General features: G+C 40.1%; 1 protein-coding gene across 1 annotated transcript in view; it reads left to right on the top strand.

The window, feature by feature from the left end:
- Positions 1-23,011, top strand: part of P3H2 (prolyl 3-hydroxylase 2) — a 176,170-nt gene that overhangs the window by 119,295 nt on the left and 33,864 nt on the right. The window contains exons 4-6 of the mRNA XM_044290120.1: positions 17,809-17,940; positions 20,623-20,765; positions 21,472-21,561. Coding sequence (XP_044146055.1) covers positions 17,809-17,940; positions 20,623-20,765; positions 21,472-21,561 — 365 coding nt within the window. The remainder of the gene's footprint in view (positions 1-17,808; positions 17,941-20,622; positions 20,766-21,471; positions 21,562-23,011) is intronic.

Genomic DNA, 23,011 nt, shown 5'->3' with positions numbered 1-23,011 from the left:
TGGTTCAGTATGCCTTCAATTTTGAATAAATCCCCAACAGTGACACCAGCAAAGCACCCCCACACCATCACACCTCCTCCTCCATGCTTCACGGTGGTAACCAGGCATGTAGAGTCCATCCATTCACCTTTTCAGCGTCGCACAAAGACACGGTGGTTGGAACCAAAGATCTCAAATTTGGACTCATCAGACCAAAGCACAGATTTGCACTGGTCTAATGTCTATTCCTTGTGTTATTTAGCCCAAACAAGTCTCTTCTGCTTGTTGTCTGTCCTTGGCAGTGGTTTCCTAGCAGATATTCTACCATGAAGGCCTGATTCACACAGTCTCCTCTTAACAGTTGTTCTAGAGATGTCTGCTGCTAGAACTCTGTGTGGCATTGACCTGGTCTCTAATCTGAGCTGCTGTTAACCTGCGATTTCTGAGGCTGGTGACTTGGATGAACTTATCCTTCGCAGCAGAGGTGACTCTTGGTCTTCCTTTCCTGGGGCGGTCCGCATGTGAGCCAGTTTCATTGTAGCGCTTGATGGTTTTTGTGACTGCACTTGGGGACACTTTCAAAGTTTTCCCAATTTTTCGGACTGACTGACCTTCATTTCTTAAAGTAATGATGGACACTCGTTTTTCTTTACTTAGCTGCTTTTTTCTTGCCATAATGCAAATTCTAACAGTCTATTCAGTAGGACTATCAGCTGTGTATCCACCTGACTCCTCCACAACGCAACTGATGGTCCCAACCCCATTTATAAGGCAAGAAATCCCACTTATTAAATCTGACAGGGCACACCTGTGAAATGAAAACCATTTCAGGTGACTACCTCCTGAAGCTTATCAAGAGAATGCCAAGAGTGTGCAAAGCAGTAATCAAAGCAAAAGGTGGCTACTTTAAAGAACCTAGAATATGACATATTTTCAGTTGTTTCACACTTTTTTGTTATGTATATAATTCCACATGTGTTAATTCATAGTTTTGATGCCTTCAGTATGAATCTACAATTTACTTAGTCATGAAAATAAAGAAAACTCTTTGAATGAGAAGGTGTGTCCAAACTTTTGGTCTGTACTGTACATTGTTAATTCCGGTATTGAGATCCAGCAGAGGATTTAAACAGATCCGTTTTGATTTTGCACAACAGGATGCATCTGTTCCGTTAGGAGCAAGTTGTGTGAAATCAAGACATAAAAAAACGGATCCATCACTAAATAAATTGAAAGTCAATGGGTGACGGATAAGTTTTTTTTTTTTGGCTCCTAAAAAAAATGATCTGTCACCATTGACTTACATTGTTTTCAGTGACAGATCAGTTTTTTCCGTTTTTATGACCGGACACAAAACAGCATGATGATGGAACGGAAGACATTCTGATGCATCCTGAACGGATCTCTTTCCATTCAGAATGCATGAGGACTAAACGTAAACACAGACTGATCTCAATACCGGAAAACAACAACGCAAGTGTAAAAGTAGCCTAAACCACACACATGAGAGTGAGATATACAGTATGGTTCTTATGGTTATTAAAACTGAGATAATACACGCCAAAAAACAACAGAAATTCAGTTCAACAATATTGCATACAAAGGAATTACCTGCATACTAAGACAGCAGGTATGCATATCCTATTTACATACATTACAGACACATACAGATGTAGCAGAGTTAACAGTCAGTCATAATGCGTTAAATAGTTGTGATAACTCTTTAAGGCTATGTACACCTTTGATGGCAATTTTTTTTTTATTATTGCTTTGTACTTATTTTCAGCTAAAAATTTTTTGATTTGGTCTTTATTAAAAATGATGAGCCATTTTCCCCGCACAGCTTTGAGTTTATCTACTAGCAGGATCTGTGTTTTCTCGAGTCTGATGGCTCCTTGTCTCTGATCTCAGATCTTATAAACACTCATTAAAGCTCAATTCTTATCTTACTGACAAGAATGTGGCTTAAATAAGTGTATGACCTTTTATTAATTTTGAGATGAGGGTTATTAGATGACCAGCACAAAGTGAAAGTACCATTCACACAGCTAGACTTAACTGTTAACCCTTTGTGACAGAACGGCTCAATATTTTTAATAAAGACCAATTGAAAAAACGATTTCTAGCCCAAAATGAGTAAAATGCAATTATAAAAAATTGTCCCAAAAGGTGTACATAGCCTTTACCTTTGCTGCGTTTGCATAGGCTTACACAAGAGGGACAGTATTAAAAAGGTCATTTCATTTCAGCTCTCCTGGCATGTCTGTTCTAGTAAATACCAATTCTAATAAATATACAAAAAAAAAAACAATCCTGGAGGATCTCTTGTTGTATTTACTATAGCAGACCTGTCAGGAGAGGTTGTAAAGTAATGGTCAGCACTCTGGTGTTACTTAGGGAGGTGCTCAGTGGTAGGAATGCATCTGTGTCCACATATAGAAAATAACCACGACACTCAAATTCTCATGCAAAAAAATTCAACTAATTTTATTAGTATTTCCAGCAAACACACGTGGAGCCCAACACTAGTGTTTCGGTCCATCCCGTACCTTGGTCACGGCCTAAATAAACACATGAAAATAGTTTTTTTTTTTAACTTGTGGAAATATGTACTGTTTGTGTTATAGCATGTTGATATCCCACTACTTCCGCTTAGCATTATACTGTAGCTATTAATTCACCTATGCCTCTTATGCATTACACTGTGACACTTTTATTGCACATCCAAACAGTCACTTGGGTTTGGCCCAGGTAGAGCTTTGATATAGTTGTTACAACAAGTATATTTTTAGCGACTTGCTTCTCTTACTTGCAATACCCTTGGTATTGCTCTTTCTATTGATCCCACCGGTGCTAAGGGACACCACATTTGTCATTGTATGTGGACTCTCTGGACGCTTGACACCTGTGTTTTCATTTGTCTATATTTTACTTGTTCCCTTGAGACTTTTTGTACTCTATTTTGTCATTGTTTTATTTTGTTATAGCTCTATATGTATATTTCCAGCATCATTATAGTTTGAAATATATTTAGTGCTATATATGTTTTTATATTTTTTTTCCATACTTCTTTTACTATTTTCATCTGTTTATTACACTAATGTTGTCCTCCATGTGTGTTTTCTGGAAATACTAATAAAATAAATTGAATTATTGCATGAGAATTTCTCTGCCAGGAGAGGTGACAGAGACACATAACATGCCTGGACACTTTATACCTTATACAGTATAATTGAACATTACATTTGGAAAACTCTGTTTCGTAGCTCTTGCTTTTGTCTCTGGTTGCAATCGCTGCAATAACAACACTCAGTGGACGTTTTTCCGCAGGCCAGAAAATAATTGGATCCACTATTTTCAATTGAATAGTGGTAAACCTAGCGTGTTCAGAGCCCTGTGAAACTGTATGCACATGGCCAGGTTCACAGGCAGATCCTTCCCCGCAATGAGACTAGACATGATGGAAGCTTGTACAGGACATTACCGGTTGTGTCCTATCTGCCACTCATCACAATGCTGTATGTGCAGTTTTCCATTTCCTTTTTTTTAGTGCATGTCATCCACTATCCATATGCCACCCCAATCCATCTGTTCACCAGCTCAGGAGACAACATAATTTTTTTTACTGAACAGGAGGTAGTCGGTATACATTGGCTTTTCAGGAGGATTGCCACCATTGATAGATTGACAGTATGGTCTCGTAGCCCAAGTGTATCTGTGATGGCATCACTTGCCAAACAAGTCTTCTCCATTGTGGAGGTTATAAATCTAGTTCTAAGCATCAGAATTCCTGCAAGTAATAAGAATTTCCAATACGTGACCTCATCTACTCAGGTGATGGCCAAACGTTACAACTATAGTACTTTATTCAGTAAACCCTCAGATATGTTTGGGATTGTGTAAAACCAGTGCTATAGTAACAAAGTACTAATAAGATCCTTCTGTGGAACGAAAGCCAAGTGTAGTGATTCCCTCGGTAAAGTCTCTGTTTAGATAGCGTATTTCCATTGGCAGGGGCAATGATATCCCCCTTTGAAATGAATAAATCACCCAGAGGGAGCAATAACGTGGAGTTTTTAAAGGGCTGAAATAGAGTTGAGAATTATTTCATTACGCAAATAGGAATCAGTACTAATTTCTTCGCCTGCACGGCTTATCCTTTGTGCTTTCATGTCATCGAAGCATTAGACTTGGTGTAGAGCCAACATACTACTAATCAGAACCTTTATTCCCATAAACTAAAGTGCTTTTAAATGGAAGACGCAGGAAAATGGAGCTGTCACAAGCCAGCTGGCTGCAGTGAGCTATTTGGTTCTCCCTCCAGAAGTCGGGATCCATGCATCATTATCTGCTGTATACATGCAGAGATATTTATGCTACATTTCAGCATTAAGTAGTTTGGCAGCAAAGTAGGAATCAAATCCTCTGGTAGATTCAGTTAAAGGCAAATCATTTGAGTTTATTCTTGGGATTGTCTGCCATAGAGTCCGCTTCCAAAGCTCAATAAATCCCCCATAATTTAAGATGACTTTTTCAGTTGACTCGTTGCAGGACATCTACTGATTTATTTTCAATTGTGGTCGTAAAATTCTTGAAAGGTTTCCTAGAAAAACTAAAGACTTAAAAAAAGCATGAATGGTTTTCTGGTGAACATTACATTACCTGCACTGTTTGATGCGGTAAGCACAAAATATGGTATCTATACATAGATTGCCTTGATTAGTGACCGCGGACCCATCTCTTTAGAGGGCTTGCTGGACAATCTCTTTTTTTTTTTTATTGGGAAGGTTTCTTGTATAATAAGCTGATTACAGAGTATCCCGTTTTGGGAGTCTGAGCAAGGAGCTGCATCTGATGGAGGTGCTGGACAGCAAGTGGATCAGCATCAGGCTATGCTGCCTTATGTAGGAATTGTACCGAATAAAAACAGATGAACTTCTTCTGCGGGCGCTACCAAGGATATCAATTAGATAAGGCATATAGTTTAAAATGGCTTTAATTCATTTACGCGTTTCAGGGGTGAATTACACCCTTCATCAGGACAGTAAAACTGTCCTGATGAAGGGGTAATTCACCCCTGAAACGCATACACGAATTAAAGTTATTTTAAACTATACGCCTTATCTAATTGGTATCCTTGGCAGCGCCCGCAGAAGAGGTTCATCTGTTTTTATTTGGTACAAGTTTTACTTCCACTGCAGCACCCGTACGGTTTTTGGGCGCAGGCAGGAACCCAGGCTGCAGCCAAGCACCCGTTTGCTGGTCGGGATATATACCAGCAAGAGCCTATACGGCTGTTGTGACTATTTCACAACAACCTATGGTAAGCTAATTTTATACGCATATGCATTAATATTGTCAGCAATACCACACATGAGGCGCCGTCCTCTCTCTCTTCTTTTCTCTCCTATTGCCTTATGTAGGACATCATAGTATGGAGACAGTTTTGCTCTCCTATTATTGTGTTACTTGCAGATGTTGATGCCGATTTGACATAGATGTCACCCTGTGCATTGCATGGGGTGACATGTGCACTGAAAATTTGCAAAAACAATTTTTAAAATCCACACCGCAGGTCAGTTTCCACGCTAAGAATTTCCACACTGTGTAGATGACATTTTTAAAATCTCATCAACTTAGATGGTGCTATATTATGCTGTTGAACCGCACACAGCAGTTTTACTCCAGCCGATTCTTCGTATATTTGTCAGGTTGCAGTCAGATCTCCACCCATAGTTGATGGGGCTGGTGGGCATTCAGCCAGTCTCCGGCAATGGCGGATACAGAGAGTTCTGGCAGCCTGTTTGACCCTGGAAAAGCCTTCCGGATCTCCGAACACTAGTGTGAAACTAGCCAAAATTTCTCCCCCCCCCCCATAAAACACCAAACATAGAATATTGAATAGAAAATGCACTACCAGGTTCCTCATTTCCAAAGGAAACAGCACTTGAGGAACAATCTATGTTCGAAATGGGATCCAATATGATTTGTTCCATCACACAACTTTTTTGGTCTATACCAAAGCCAATCTCGAGTAAGAAAGTCTTTCGTACTGGGCAAAACATTTGGCATATGAGATTTATACTCTTCCTTCTCTCGTCTCTTCTTCGGACTTCTACTATTCTGCTTTACTACTGTCGCTTTTTCCTGAGCATCAATGGCACGGTGATCGGCACTGTTATCTTGCAGGGCTGATGTTCCTGGTTTGAATCTGACTGATGGCAACATCTGCATGGAGTTTTTATGCTCTTCCTATGTATGCATTTGTTTCCTCCCATTGGTAGGTAAATTTGGAATTTAGATTGTGAGCCCCAGTGGGAACAGGGTCTGATGTGAGTGACGAGAAACGCTCTACAACACTGCAGAATATGTAAACACTATGTAGATGAAAATAATGACTTGAATAAACAGTCTTGGAATAGTTCTCATACTGTCATGTTCACTAGAAGAATCAAAGATGACAACGAATGCTGTCTGTTAAACATAAATGGCACATATCCCGTTGAGTCTGAACCAGCAGATGTTCTCTCTCCTGTGTTCTCAGGAATTTTGATTAAGATGAAGCTTGGCTTCCAGCCACCAGTCCCTGGCTTTGCCAATGTTTGAGGCACCAGATCAGGATTTAATTCTACTCATTTGTGTATATTTTTATTGTGTTGTTTTACATGTTGGGTTGAATTACTGTTGGTTTCTTATTACATATTGATATCTCTAAGACGTTGTCTATTAAATTCTGTCCATGACCACCAAAACCTGTATATACAGTCACTCATCTATGTTGCTTTGAGACTTCCATCATTCGCATCCCCCTCCTAATGAAAGGGGACCTTTCCTGCAGGTTGCCTAAGGGTGCTGGATATGAAGTATACAGTTTCATTATGTCTGTCCAAGGATAAATACGGCGCATTTTCATTCTTGAGCCAAATTACTCTTAGGATTAAAGGATACGGTCTATAAAAGCCTGTTTAATTGTGACTGTTAATAACTGAGGTTAGTTATGCTTTAGCAATAAAGTCCAATCAGTTTCCTGTTTTAAACTCCAACTTCTGAACATGTTTTCTTGTTAGGGTGAATTCACACACAACATGAAGTTCTGCAAAAATGTATGTGCTTGCCATCATACCAACCCCATTCACATGAATGGAATTGATTTCATGTGTACACTTTTGTGCAACAAATCTGCCTTGTGTGAATATACTCTAGTTGCCACAACCACAGAATAGAAGCAGTAAAGCTTGCATCAAATCCATGGTAATGCAAGCAAATTTGTTATGGTTAGCTTATGTTGCCTGCATTGAAATAAGTAGGGAAAACCGAGGCATAACCACCCTTGATAGGGCATGCTGATTTCAGAACCTAAGGCCTCATACACATGGCTGTGCAAAGGAACTCTCAAGTGTTGCTTCTAGAGAAGAACAGCTGCACACATATGGCTCCTGTCAGGGACAGTAAGGAAGCCCACAGAGAACATACGATTCCATACTAGGAAGCTGTATGACCTCTGTTTACTGCCATACACTCCAGACCTATGTCTACTTATCATCTTTTGATGGATCCATTGCAGAAGCTTAAAATAAAAACATATCTCAAAAATGGCACTAGTAGTCGAACCCTAAGGCCTCATGCCTCATGTGCTGGTCGGGCCCATGCTGTGGGCCACAATGCACGGGCACCGACCGTGGGGCCGCCACATGTGGATCACGGACCCATTTACTTGAATGGGGTCCGCGTTCGGTATCCAACAAACCGCACCGCAAAAAAGTAGTGCACGCACTACTTTTTTGCGGTGCGGAGGCACAGACAGAAAACCCACTGAAGCACTCCGTAGTGCTTCCGATCCATGCCTCTGTTACGCACCGCATCCCTCAGATTGGGGTGCGCGCAGCCGATGCCCGTGTATTGCAGATCCGGCCAGTGTGCATAAGCCCTAAGGCTGGTTTCACACCAGTGAGTGTCACGCTCTGGACTCGCAGTGCACCTCCTGTCCTGAACTTTCAGCATTGCCTGGGTCACGTAGCATTATATTGATTTATGATGCTATGTAACCCTTAGAGGTCTGGAACTTATTGGATAACACTGACATAATGCGAGCTTTCCACTCAGGCGCAATGCGTGATGGGAACGCATTGCACCCGCACTGAGTCCGGACCCATTCATTTAAATGTCGCTGTGTACATGTGCGTTGGTTTTAACGCATTACTTGTGTGTTGCGTGAAAATCGCAGCATGTTCTATATTTAGAAAATATCGGAACAACTGAAAACTGAATGACTTTGTTTGCGAAATTGCGCATTTTGTCACCGAACACATTCACAATGCATCCAGACGTAATCCTCATACGGTCGTCTGCAAGGTGCCTAAGGGTTACATAGCATCATAAATCAATATAATGCTATGCGACCCCTTCAGTGCTGGAACTTCAGGACGGGAGGTGCACTGCGAGTCTGAAGCGTGACACTCACTTGTGTGAAACCAGCCTAAGGGTGCCTTCACATGTGGCAGATTTCAGTCACAGAAATTTCTGTGACTGAAAATCATCTCCATCCATCTGAATGGAGTTATTTTGGTGGCAAGCATGTGGATTTCCGCAAGTCCTATTTAAGTGACTGGAGTTTATTTTCCATTGCAGAAATATCTGCAACAAAATCTTCCAGAAGGCACCCTAATTCTGAAGCATTGGAATATTTTTTCTATTTTTTTCTTTGGTAAATATTCTAGATAATATTTTTTTTTTTTATATCCTCAAGCAAAAATACACTGCCTGTCCCCAAAAAAAAGTCGCCACCAAAAAAAGCCTTTAGCTTTGATTACAGCACACATTCGCTGTGGAATTGTTTCGATAAGCTTCTGCAATGTCACAAGATTTATTTCCATCCAGTGTTGCATTCATTTTTCACCAAGATCTTGCATTGATGATGGTAGAGTCTGACTGCTGCGCAAAGCCTTCTCCAGCACATCCCAAAGATTCTCAATGGGGTTAAGGTCTGGACACTGTGATGGCCAATCCATGTGTGAAAATGATGTCTTGTGCTCCCTGAACCACTCTTTCACAATTTGAGTTGAGTCCGATGAATCCTGGCATTGTCATCTTGGAATATGCCCGTGCCATCAGGGAAGAAAAAATCCATTGATGGAATAACCTGGTCATTCAGTATGTTCAGGTAGTCAGCTGACCTCATTCGTGGAGCACATACTGTTGCTGAACCTAGACCTGACCAACTGCAGCAACCCCAGATCATAGCACTGCCCCCACAGGGTTGTACAGTAGGCACTAGGCATGATGGGTGCATCACTTCATCTGCCTCTCTTCTTACCCTGATGTGCCCATCACTCTGGAACAGGGTAAATCTGGACTCATCAGACCACATGACCTCCTTCCATTCCTCCAGAGTCCAATCTTTATGCGCGCTAGCAAATTGACACCCTTTTTTCTGGTTTGCCTCACTGATTAGTGGTTTTCTTACGGCTACACAGCTGGTCAGTCCCGATCCCTTGAGTTCCCTTTGCATTGTGCATGTGGAAATGCTCTTACTTTCACTATTAAACATAGCCCTGAGTTCTAATGTTGTTTTTCCTCAATTTTATTTCACCAAACGTTTAAGTGATCGCCGATCATGATCATTCAGGATTTTTTTCCCAGCACATTCCTTCCTCGAATACGATGGGTCCCCACTGTCCTTCCAGTTTTTAATAATGCGTTGGACAGTTCTTAACCCAATTTTAGTAGTTTCTGCAATCTCCTTAGATGTTTTCTCTGCTTGATGCATGCCAATGATTTGACACTTCTCAAACAGACTAACCTCTTTTCCACGACCACGAGATGTGTCTTTCGACATGGTTGTTTAAGAAATGAGAAGCAACTCCTTGCACCAGTTGGGGTTAAATAACTTATTGCCAGCTGAAAGATAATCGCCCGTGCAGTAATTATCCAATAGGAGGCTCATAACTATTGGCTTAGTTAAATCCAGGTGGCGACTTTTGTTTTTGGACAGGCAGTGTATAACCCCATTGTTTCATATTGTACTGCATAGTCCAATACAATTCCCTATAATGTAGTCCATTACTGATGTGTTATGTGATGTGTTAAAAAGTAACATACGCTGACAGATCACAGTGATTTACTCCAAACAGTACAATGTCATTTTCCAGGGAAACAAGCAGATTTCTAATCTGTACATTATGTCTTACAGCCATCTGTACTTGGAATATTTTGGTAACATATCATACCATTGCCAAGCATTAGCACCCACATCTGGAAATAGCTTAGGGGAAAAAGACTTTAAAGTTTGCACTTTTTTTCACATTTTATGGTTTATGATAGTGCTGTAAAATTCTGTAGCAACGGGTTCTGTTGTTGCCTTATAGATAAAATGGTATATACATTGAGTACGCACATATCATAATTCATGAAATGATTAGATATACAGTTGCAAGAAAAAGTATGTGAACACTTTGGAATGATATGGATTTCTGCACAAATTGGTCATAAACTGTGATCTGATCTTTATGTAAGCCACAACAATAGACAATCACAGTCTGCTTAAACTAATAACACACAAATAATTAAATGTTAACATGTTTTTATTGAACACACCATGTAAACATTCACAGTGCAGGTGGAAAAAGTATGTGAACCCCTAGACTAATGATATCTCCAAGAGATAATTGGAGTGAAGTGTCAGCCAACTGGAGTCCAATCAATGAGATGAGATTAGAGGTGTTGGTTACAGCTGCCCTGCCCTATAAAAAACACATCGGTTCTGGGTTTGCTTTTCACATGAAGCATTGCCTGATGTGAATGATGTATCGCACAAAAGAGCTCTCAGAAGACCTACGATTAAGAATTGTTGACTTGCATAAAGCTGGAAAGGGTTATAAAAGTATCTCCAAAAGCCTTGCTGTACATCAGTCCACGGTAAGACAAATTGTCTATAAATGGAGAAAGTTCAGCACTGCTGCTACTCTCCCTAGGAGTGGCCGTCCTGTAAAGATGACTGCAAGAGCACAGCACAGACTGCTCATTGAGGTGAAGAAGAATCCTAGAGTGTCAGCTAAAGACTTACAAAAGTCTCTGGCATATGCTAACATCCGTGTTAGTGAATCTACGATACGTAAAACACCAAACAAGAATGGATTTCATGGGAGGATACTACAGATGAAGCCACTGCTGTCCAAAAAAACATTGCTCCACGTTTACAGTTTACACAAGAGCACCTCAATGTTCCAGAGCAGTACTGGCAAAATATTCTGTGGACAGATGAAACCAAAGTTGAGTTGTTTGGAAGAAACACACAACACTATGTGTGGAGAAAAAGAGGCACAGCACACCAACCTCAAAACCTCATCCCAATTGTGAAGTATGGTGGTGGGGGCATCATGGTTTGGTCTGGACGGATTGCTATCATCGAAAGAAAAAATAATTCTCAAATTTATCAAGACATTTTGCAAGAGAACGCAAGGCCATCTGTCCACCAGCTGAAGCTCAACAGAAGATGGGTGTTGCAACAGTACAATGACCCAAAGTATAGAAGTAAATCAACAACAAAATGGCTTAAACAGAAGAAAATACGCCTTCTGGAGTGGCCCAGTCAGAGTCCTGACCTCAACCCGATTGAGATGCTGTGGCATGACCTCAAGAAAGCGATTCACACCAGACATCCCAATAATATTGATGAACTGAAACAGTTCTGTAAAGAGGAATGGTCAAGAATTACTCCTGACCGTTGTGCACGTCTGATCTGCAACTACAGGAAACGTTTTGGTTGAAGTTATTGCTGCCAAAGGAGGTTCAACTAGTTATTAAATCCAAGGGTTCACATACTTTTTCCACCTGCACTGTGAATGTTTACATGGTGTGTTCAATAAAAACATGGTAACATTTAATTCTTTGTGTGTTATTAGTTTAAGCAGACTGTGATTGTCTATTGTTGTGACTTAGATGAAGATCAGATCACAGTTTATGACCAATTTGTGCAGAAATCCATATCATTTCAAAGTGTTCACATACTTTTGCTTACAACTGTTGATTATATAATGGCTGTCATTATCTGTTAATGGAGTGAATGGGCAACAAGTTACTTTTCTCTCTGCACTTGGTTATAAAACCTGAATTCTAATGTATACAATTTAGCAGTGTGCTTTATATTCCTCATTTGTAGTCCAGACATTAAAGGGAAAGTTCATAAGATAACATTGGGTGGGGCATGATCCAAAAAATCCTAGGCTTCAACTAGAGAAGAACAAATCATTTCTAAATTAATCAAATTTGTCATCAATTTGCCAAAAATTTGGATTCCAGACGAATCAAAATCTTTAGAGATTTGATTTCGACAAGTCTCTCAAAATGACAGCCACTGTTTTACAGGGCAGCAGATAAAGAATAATACATCTGCCAAAAAAAAAAAAAAAAAAGATAAATTGTGGACCATGTTTTAATTTAAAAATAAAACCTGACAGTGCGGTGTATTACTAAACCGGGTGTACCCATAGCTACTCGTATGTCACTGTCACTTTGGCATTATTAATGCAGTCAGAGTTGCCAACCGTTTAGAAATTTCTGGACAGTCCGCAAAGTTTGGTGACTTCTTTTTCCTGTGCCATGAAAGAAAATAGATGTGTTCGTGATTTTTTGAGGCTACTGGTACTTGACTAGACTATTTTGGTGGTAATTATCCTCATTTTACAGCTCACAGTAAATGCTGGTAAGGAGTTCTTATCGATATACTGTTCTATAGACATGTATTACCTATAATCTTTGATTCATTATGGTTTGCCAATTTGTCCGTAAAAAATTTTGGTTGTCTGTGATTTTGGGATAAGTTGTAAAAAAATAACAAAATTCTGGTTGCCAACTTGGCAAGGAGGCTCCAACTTTTGAGGGTAATCTGAGCACTTTTATTTTGAGTAGAATTTATTTGTAAATGTATAGACTGCCAATTTATTAGAATTGGACTCAAAACAAATGTCAAGAAATTTGCTCATCTTTGGCTGCAACTAGTCTCTATAACTCAGTGTTTCTGTACAGAGCTTATGAATCCCTTCTACTTTACTTCTCCAACATAATATTCACAATTGGGAATGCTTGATGTCCGCTCTGGTTAGGCTCACACATGTGGAGAATATCTCCTCTAATAGTCTTGGAGATTTCAGTAGTTGAAATCTTATTCCAGAAATGAATGGGAACTGAAATTGCTGTCACATTGATTTCCACCTAGTTCTTTCAGAAAGAAAAGATCAGTAATTACAATCCAAATGATTGTATGATCTCTGAAATGAATCCCCTACAGACAAAAGCACAGTACAGCAAGCTGTATTAAAATATGCGCCATATATAGTTTTATTGTATCATTAAAAATAAATATGACAACAAGGCGGTAGTCAAGCGCAAAGAAAGCAGTTAATGGGAGGTTTGATCACAGCATAAATATAGTGTGGATGGGAGGTACATACATACAGACAGTAAGAAGAAGCCCAGGGTATGCTACATACAGTGCTGTGAAAAAGGATTTGCCTCTTCCCAATTTCTTCTATTTTTGATACTGTATGTCTCACACGTGAATGTTTCAGATCATCAAACCACTTAGGCAAAGATAATTAAAGTTAACACAAAATGCTGTCCTTAAATTATTAAAATGATTTCATTTATTATGCTGTTCAGCTCCACCTGGCCCCATGTGAAAATGCAGTTTGCCCCCCCCCCCCCCCCCCCCTCTGCCTTCATACTAGAGAATCACTATCTCTGAGGAATTTACAGAGAAAAAAACCATCTCTGCTACACAGTACTCCACAGAAAGCGAAAAGGGAGAACCAAGAAGGACCAGAATCTGCATGGCCGAGCATTGGAGTCAGTTAGTAAGATTTTTACTGTTTAAGGTTGATTTGGAGATATAGAGAGGAGTAGTACTACAATCTCCATTCTGTTCTATATCCATACAATGCTATCTGGAAGATTTGCACTGAGAATGGTTTGGAAATGTATTTTGATACTATTGGATGTACCATTTCTAGTATAATGAGAAATGTATCTTCTACTGTACAACCAGCCTGAATACTGACTCCAGCACCATACAGCGGCCACTGCACCTACATCTCTTGCCTTGCACCTGCACTAAACCACTAAGCCCCAACATTAGGGTGTGCACCAAGGAAAGAAAGGGTGCAATCTCATATCACTGCCCTGCCCCAAGGAAGCAACCATGTGAGGATTGCCTCTGTAATTGACTGTTATAGCCAGAGCCACTACTACTCCCATCCTCCACTCTGCTCTTCCAGGGCTTGCAGCAAATGGTCTAGGGCTGCTTTGCTTCTGCAGGATCAGGATGACTTGTAACAGTTGATGGACAATGATATTGTCTGTAAAGCCATGCGGAATATGTCAGTGCTATCTATATAACGGAGGAAAAAAAACCATGAATTCTCCTCTCTATCAGAAAATTCTTAAGTAGAATGTCTGCCCGTCAGTTCATGACCTGAAGCTCAACTTTGTTGGGTTATTCAGCCGGCCAATTATCCAAAGCATACAAGACCTTACATGAGCAGTTCATGCTCAAAAACCCTCCATTGTAGCCAAGTGTAAACAATACTGCAAAAGGGAGAAGGCCAAAACTCCTCCACAGCCATGCAGAAGACTCAAGTTATCAGAAACTTATCACTGGAGTTCTTACTGACGAGGGTGGCTCTGATGGGTATTACGTTTAGGGGGGCAATGACTTTTTCTCACACGGGATAAGGGTTTTGAATGTAATGTTTATCTTTAATAAATGGATTAAGCATATAAACACAGCATTTTGTGTTTTCTTGTGATGTCTTTATGTTATATTAAAATTAATTGTATGATCCGACACATGTAAATGTGACAAAGTATCAGAAATAGAAGATATGGGGTGAGGGGCTAAGCATATTAATACAGTTACAGTTCAATAGATGTACTTAATTATAAAAGTAAATACCGACCCACCCAACAGCTGCACCTCCAAACATGTTTTGCTAGGCAGCTTCCTTCAGGGGGTATCAATCTATAGTGCTTGCTAATAGCAGACAAATTAAAAAAACTTAATTTATTTAATAAGGAGTTTTTCAAAAGGACAGAAAGTATAAAGGACAGATACTTCTCCACTTTTTTTAATTCACTCCTGGTTTTGGCTTCCAAAACTGAATGCAGAAACCTGACCATGTGCCTTACTTTTAAAGGATTTATCCTGGAAATGATAATGATGACCTAACCTCAGGATAGGTCATCATTTTCACATCAGCGGGGGTCCAAGTCCTGGCGCCACCGCCTGTCAGCTGTTCTACGGAGCTGTGGCGCTCACCGGAGCTCTGGTGAGCACTTCAGACACTTCTCACAGCTTACAAAGCACAGTGCCGTACATGGTATAGTGGCTGTGCTTGGTATTGCAACTCAGCCCCATTCATTTCAATGGGGCTGAGCTGCTACTAGGCAATGTGACCAATGTATGGTGACATCACATGGCCTAGGAAGAGGCTGCTGTGCTCACGGCGTGCCCAACTTCCTCCAACAGCCGATCTACAGGGGTCCCAGGTGTCGGACCCCTGCAGATCTGTTTTTGATGACCAAGGTGCCTGCTCAAGCCAGGCACCTTGGCTCAATAGAGAATATTCATTTATTTCTGTGAGATCCAGCCCCCTGGATCTCACAGGCCAGAAGCTGTATGAGTAATACTCACTGTATTACTCATACAGCCAATGCATTCCAATACAGAAGTATTGGAATACATTGTAAAGGATTAGACCCCCAAAAATAAAGTTAAAAAAAAGGTAAAAAAATAAAGTAAAAGTTTCAAGTAAAAATAAACCAAAACGTCATTTTCCCCAAATAAAGTAAAACAAATTTGGTAAAAGACAGGGGAGGGGGGAGTTGACATATTAGGAATCGCCGCGTCCGTATTGACCGGCTCTATAAACATATGACATGACCTAACATCGTAAAAAATAAAACTTTGCTAAATAAACCATTTTTTGGTCACCTTACATCACAAAAAGTACAACAGCAAGCGATCAAAAAGGCGTATGCCCACCAAAATAGTACCAATATAACCGTCACCTCATCCCGCAAAAAATGAGCCCCTACCTGAGACAATCGCCCAAAAAATAAAAAAAACAATGGCTCAGAATATGGAGACACTAAAACATCATTTTTTTTGTTATTGTGTAAAACTTACATAAATAAAAAAGTATACATATTGGGTATCGCTGCGTCCGTATCGACCGGCTCTATAAAAATATCACATGACCTAACTCCTCAGATGAACACCGTAGAAAAATAAAAAATTAAAACTGCGCTAAATAAACCAAAAATAAACATTTTAGCTAAATAAAGTATATTGCAAAATTGTTACATATCACTTGCCCTACACTTTAGCAAAAAAAATAATATGACACTTATCTTTTAAAGGGAACCTGTCACCTCTACTATGCTACCCTCACTTAGCGTTTCTAAATGTTCATTGTGTTACCCTAAACATAAAAATTACACTTTTAATTTCATTTGCAGACGAATTTAATAAGAAGTATTATGCATTTTTGTACTTCCCGCCTTTTATGCAAATTAACATAAGAGTCATATCTTACTTGTGTGACCAGAGAAGAGTCATATTTTCAAGCTATGATTAATCTCAGGTTAATTTGCATATGTATCAAATCTTTTTTTTTTGGGCAAAATAAAAGCACACAGAGCTATGGGGACTGGGTATTGCAGATGTGCTAGCGGCGATCTAGCAACCCATGTCCTCAGCTCTATACCCAAAATCCAGGTGACAGGTTCCCTTTAAGCCGAAACGTTGCATCTGGATTAAAATTACACAAGTTTGGACGTGCTGTCTCTTTTTTTTTTTTTTTCCATCTTTACTATCAGGATAGGTCATCAATATAATTTACTGGATAACCCCTTTAGTGTTTATTCTTTGTTCCTCAGGGCTCAAAATCTAATTTTCCTAGGGCCAATTTCATGGGAAGCCGGTAGTTTTACTGCCACAATCTAACCTGAACTCTGCTGCTTGTATGGAAAAACCAAAGACAATGCTGAGACGTGACCCACATGTGGAAACCTTTAGCATACTACAGCTACAGTGAGAGGTCACAAGTTCTTTGATTGCAAACAGCCTGCTAAGCTGATGGCTGGAAAACAAACTGCTATTAATCAAGATAAATTGTTTCTGGGCCAGTCTATTTTCACAACCCTGACAAATTCTGAGAATTTCATTACTTCTCCTTGTGGCTCAACAGGACTTGATAATGATGAATAGAAAGAAAAAAAAGAGGAAGACAGAGACAGGCATTAGGGTTGTCTGAAATTTTTCTGTTTGAAAACATCCGCAATGATTCGGCTTTGCAATGATATGCTCAGAATGATACTTTTCTAATCATATATACCTTCATATATACCCTCATCTGCATAACCTCCTATCTTATATGCTTTATTGCAGCTCCAGATGTGGATACTATGGAGCAACCTGGCAAAACTGTCTATTATAGTGACAGTTTAAAAAAAGTTGAATTTTGCTTAGAATATTTTAACAATCGTTTTGGTTGGACAAGTTCTCCTAGGTATTATGTGTAACTTCACTACATGGTAAGAGGCAATATTGTACAGTAGGTCCATACCTAATGTCGGGTACCCCGGTAATGTACTCCATGTTCTAGTTGACAGGGAGGTGCCAAGAAGTCACTTTGCCTTTGTCCATAGTATGTATATACAGGGTGAGAGAACTGAACCTTTACCCTGGATAAAAGGAATCTTTGCTGCTGCTCTGCTCCATGCTACAGATGAATAATGTCGTATGATTCAGATTATTCTCTTTTTCATTTACAGATCACTATATTCAGATTCTGATTTGTGAGCATGAATGTGTAAGAGAGCTCTCCACGCGTCCTGCACGTTTGTCACCCATTGAGAACTTCCTTCCTTTGCACTATGACTTCCTGCAGTTCAGCTACTATAGAGGTAATGCTGACCACATGTAATACTGGATACTGATATGTAGCTATGCTGTAATTTAGCCATTTTTATCTCTTATATGGCTTTACAGGTTGCCATAATGCATAAATGAAAGTCTCATACAATGCGCTGTGTATATACAATCTGAAGCAACACTCAACAGGGATAGTCATAATTACTTAAAATGTAAACTTATTGTCACAAGTAAAGCAACCCTTAGTGATAAATGTTAACACATACAAGTCAAAATAGGATCTGCCAGCAGAAACTAATCCACTTGTTGACAGGTTCCAGGTAGCAAAAGGATAATTTTTTTATATAGTGCAACCTGAAAGAAATAAGAGAAGCTTGTGAAAGATATATTTTTGGAAAAATACACACTTTCTATGTTTTATTATATAGGCTCGTACTGATTAAACATTTCAGTTTAGGTTTCATCTAACATCCGAGTCATTAACAGACAAAAAGGTGGAATATATCAAAGACTGGCCCACACTCTGCCCCCTCCACAAGCTCTTTTTGGAAAGGGGAGAGGGGGGCATAGATTTTGAAGCAGTGGAATTTATAGACCCTGGGTTTGAAACTTTTTTTTTGCCAGAAATCTATTGTAGGGGATGAGAAGTTCTCCAAAGTGTTTATCCCCCATTGTAGAGCAGTGGTTGTATACATTTAATCATTCTCATGATCATGTTGCGAACCGTGAATCCGAAGTTGCGTGAAGTTGTTTCAGGCTTTTTAGTCTTCATCAGCATGGGGTATGGAAACCATGGCTTTATAAAGTAAGACATGGGACAATCCACAATAAGTTTGACTGCATCATACCATTCCTACAGGCACAATGATATCCTACTGCTGCTGATGTACAGTACAGACCAAAAATTTGGACACACCTTCTCATTCAAAGAGTTTTCTTTATTTTCATGACTATGAAAATTGTAGATTCACACTGAAGGCATCAAAACTATGAATTAACACATGTGGAATTATATACATAACAAAAAAGTGTGAAACAACTGAAAATATGTCATATTCTAGGTTCTTCAAAGTAGCCACCTTTTTGCTTTGATTACTGCTTTGCACACTCTTGGCATTCTCTTGATGAGCTTCAAGAGGTAGTCACCTGAAATGGTCTTCCAACAGTCGTGAAGGAGTTCCCAGAGATGCTTAGCACTTGTTGGCCCTTTTGCCTTCACTCAGCGGTCCAGCTCACCCCAAACCATCTTGATTGGGTTCAGGTCCGGTGACTGTGGAGGCCAGGTCATATGGCGCAGCACCCCATCACTCTCCTTCATGGTCAAATAGCCCTTACACAGCCTGGAGGTGTGTTTGGGATCATTGTCCTGTTGGAAAAAAAAAATGATGGTCCAACTAAACGCAAACCGGATGGAATAGCATGCCGCTGCAAGATGCTGTGGTAGCCACGCTGGTTCAGTATGCCTTCAATTTTGAATAAATCCCCAACAGTGTCACCAGCAAAGCACCCCCACACCATCACACCTCCTCCTCCATGCTTCACGGTGGGAACTAGGCATGTAGAGTCCATCCGTTCACCTTTTCTGCGTCGCACAAAGACACGGTGGTTGGAACTAAAGATCTCAAATTTGGACTCCTCAGACCAAAGCACAGATTTCCACTGGTCTAATGTCCATTCCTTGTGTTCTTCAGCCCAAACAAGTCTCTTCTGCTTGTTGCCTGTCCTTAGCAGTGGTTTCCTAGCAGATATTCTACCATGAAGGCCTGATTCACACAGTCTCCTCTTAACAGTTGTTCTAGAGATGTGTCTGCTGCTAGAACTCTGTGTGGCATTGACCTGGTCTCTAATCTGAGCTGCTGTTAACCTGCGATTTCTGAGGCTGGTGACTCGGATGAACTTATCCTCCGCAGCAGAGGTGACTCTTGGTCTTCCTTTCCTGGGGCGGTCCGCATGTGAGCCAGTTTCTTTGTAGCGCTTGATGGTTTTAGTGACTGCACTTGGGGACACTTTCATAGTTTTCCCAATTTTTCGGACTGACTGACCTTCATTTCTTAAAGTAATGATGGCCACTCGTTTTTCTTTACTTAGCTGCTTTTTTCTTGCCATGATACAAATTCTAACAGTCTATTCAGTAGGACTATCAGCTGTGTATCCACCTTACTTCTCCACAACGCAACTGATGGTCCCAACCCCATTTATAAGGCAAGAAATCCCACTTATAAAACCTGACAGGGCACACCTGTGAAGTGAAAACCATTTCAGGTGACTACCTCTTGAAGCTCATCAAGAGAATGCCAAAAGTGTGCAAAGCAGTAATCAAAGCAAAAGGTGGCTACTTTGAAGAACCTAGAATATGACATATTTTCAGTTATTTCACACTTTTTTCTTATGTATATAATTCCACATGTGTTAATTCATAGTTTTGATGCCTTCAGTGTGAATCTACAATTTTCATAGTCATGAAAATAAAGAAAACTCTTTGAATGAGGTGTGTCCAAACTTTTGGTCTGTACTGTATATATGACACTGTAGTAACATAAATACTCATGTTTTAACTTGTATGATTTTATCTTTATCGCGTCTCTCTCTCTCTGCTATGACTTTCATGTTAGACCTTAAATCTTTCTGTCTGGAAAAAACTTGAGTTCATGGATGATTGTGTGCTGTGGCAAAAAACTGATGAGAATAATAATGTTTTTTGTATTAACAATCAGTTGGAGATCACTTGAAAGCTCTAGAATGTGCCAAGTCCTACCTACTCTTCCATCCTGATGACTTGGATGTGTCTGACAATGTCAGCTTTTATGAAAGCCTTATAAGTGACCATATGGATCCAGCTGATGTCAGACCTAGAAAGGTGAGTGAGATCACAGTGGCTTGTGATATTGTCACTGCACCAACTTGGTTCTTCATGCGTCTGCTTTCAACACTTACTCATAAAAAGTGGTCAGACAGACAAATGATCCCTCCAGAGGTATAATGGAGATTCAGTAGGCCTCACTGCAAAGTCAGGAATGGGCCTTCTATTTTGTGTTGACTTTGATAAGTCACAAGCAGTATAACTGTTACTGTTTGAGTAGTCAAAAGATGGATAGAAATGGAATATGGCAGATCTTCCACTATGAAAGGAAAACCCATGTTGAGGAGGTTGAACCCAAAAAGCCATTGTGGTATTTTTCCACTGATTACAAGTCATTATTACTACAGCCTAGTCGTACATTCAAAAGTTTCCCAACTAAAGCAAAGCAAATGTAATTTTTTTTTTTTATACTGTGTGAGCGATTTCCCTTAAAGTCAGTACAGACCAAATGGTATGTACAGATGCTGACTCTGATGAAATAATACTGGATTAATTTATTATCTTTAAGATATTTCTCAATGTTATTGGCAAAGAGTATGCAGTATCTACATATACTCATGGGATAGGAATAATAAGATAGACCTCTGCTTGTTCCAGACCAAGATATTTTTACTCATAACCCGTCACAGACTGAGGTCTATGTTAACACTTTAGTAGGCGAGCATCTTGGTTATTCTGCTTAATGATTACTGGTTTATTGCAGGAAGCAGCAGAATTTGTAAAGCGTCATAGACTGGAAGCTGAAATCCTCCACTCCGCTGCTGAAGCTCTAGGATTCAGATACAATGAACCAGTAAGTAAAATATAAAGATCAAGTAGATCCAGCTTCAATTCCATTCCTTAAATGCCAGGTGTAACTGCAGATAGACCAAGTATTTAAAGGACATCTGTCAGCAGATTTGTACCTATGACACTGGCTGGCCTGTTACATGTGCACTTGGCAGCTGAAGGCATCTGTGTTGGTCCCATGTTCTTATGTACCCGCATTGCTGAGATAAATGATGTTTTATATATGCAAATGAGCCTGTAGGGGGCATTGCCATTACACCTAGAGGCTCTGCTGTGCCCTCTCCAGGACCAGGCAGTGAAAACTTGAAGACTCCTGACTTCTAAAGTCTTGCACTGCGTCATGCATTTCAGTATCCGACACGGGCGCAGTACAAGAGAGAGGCTTGCAGTACAGAAGAGAACTGCTGGCGATCTTCTTTCCTGTACTGCGCCTGTTCCAGTTACTGAAGCGCACAGCGCAGCTGGACTGGGTGAGGTCAGGGCCAGGTGTGATCATGTTTACACTGCCTGGCCCTGTCAATCAAAGTGAAGGGGGGCATCAGTTGTAGAGAGCAGAGCCTCATTGCTCTTAGACGCTCATTTGCTGCCAAGCACACATGCAACATGTCCGCCAGTTTCATAGGCACAAATCTGCTGACAGATGCCTTTTAATTAACTCCCATTTCATACTATATTAGAATTTTTTGTCAGCAAATTCTTTGCTTTCCTCTAACATGATCCACTTCTATTTTACCAATTATATGCACATATAAAATATTGCCATGTGGTTCTTGACTAGGTAATGGTCACAAAATAAAGGGACGAAATTTAGTCGGGGATAAAAAAAGGAGTTGTACCAAAAATGCTTAATTAATAGACCTCTAAATATACTTACCTTTAAAAGTTTTTTTTCCAGTACTTAGATACTGATGACCTATTGGCTGGGTCTGACATCTGGCATCTGCACCAATCAGCTTCAGGTATCCACTGGCACTGGAAACTGTCCAGAGGATGGACGGCTGCCACTGAAGTACCCTGGCATGGCCACTAGATGGTGAATGGACATCCACTGCATAGTTTCCATTGTTGATGGCTGCCCAGAACAGCTGATCGGTGTTGGACCCCTACCAACCTGATATTAATGAAACGCCTTTAATTCCTCACTATTTCCATGCTGTCTCTGTTTGTGTCTCTGGAAGACATGTCACATCAGAGACACATCAGAGAGTGCTATAGTGACATTGCTATGGCTTCAATTGGCTGTCTCATCTCTTGTGATGGTAAGGTATACAAAGAGAGAGAGACTGAGGAAAGTCTTTAATTCTGGACGTAAATTTAAGGTAAATTATAAAATCTGTCACATATAGGCTTAAGGCAGTCACATCACTAGTTCAGGTTCTATCATTTCCAAATTTACTGCCACTGTTGAGAATAAAAGTTGATATTTTTAAAACTGTAAAATGATTACCTGAGTG

This window comes from Bufo gargarizans, chromosome 4 (genome assembly GCF_014858855.1).
Source record: "Bufo gargarizans isolate SCDJY-AF-19 chromosome 4, ASM1485885v1, whole genome shotgun sequence".
Taxonomy (NCBI): Eukaryota; Metazoa; Chordata; class Amphibia; order Anura; family Bufonidae; genus Bufo; species Bufo gargarizans.
This window is presented reverse-complemented; position numbering and strand designations above follow the sequence as displayed.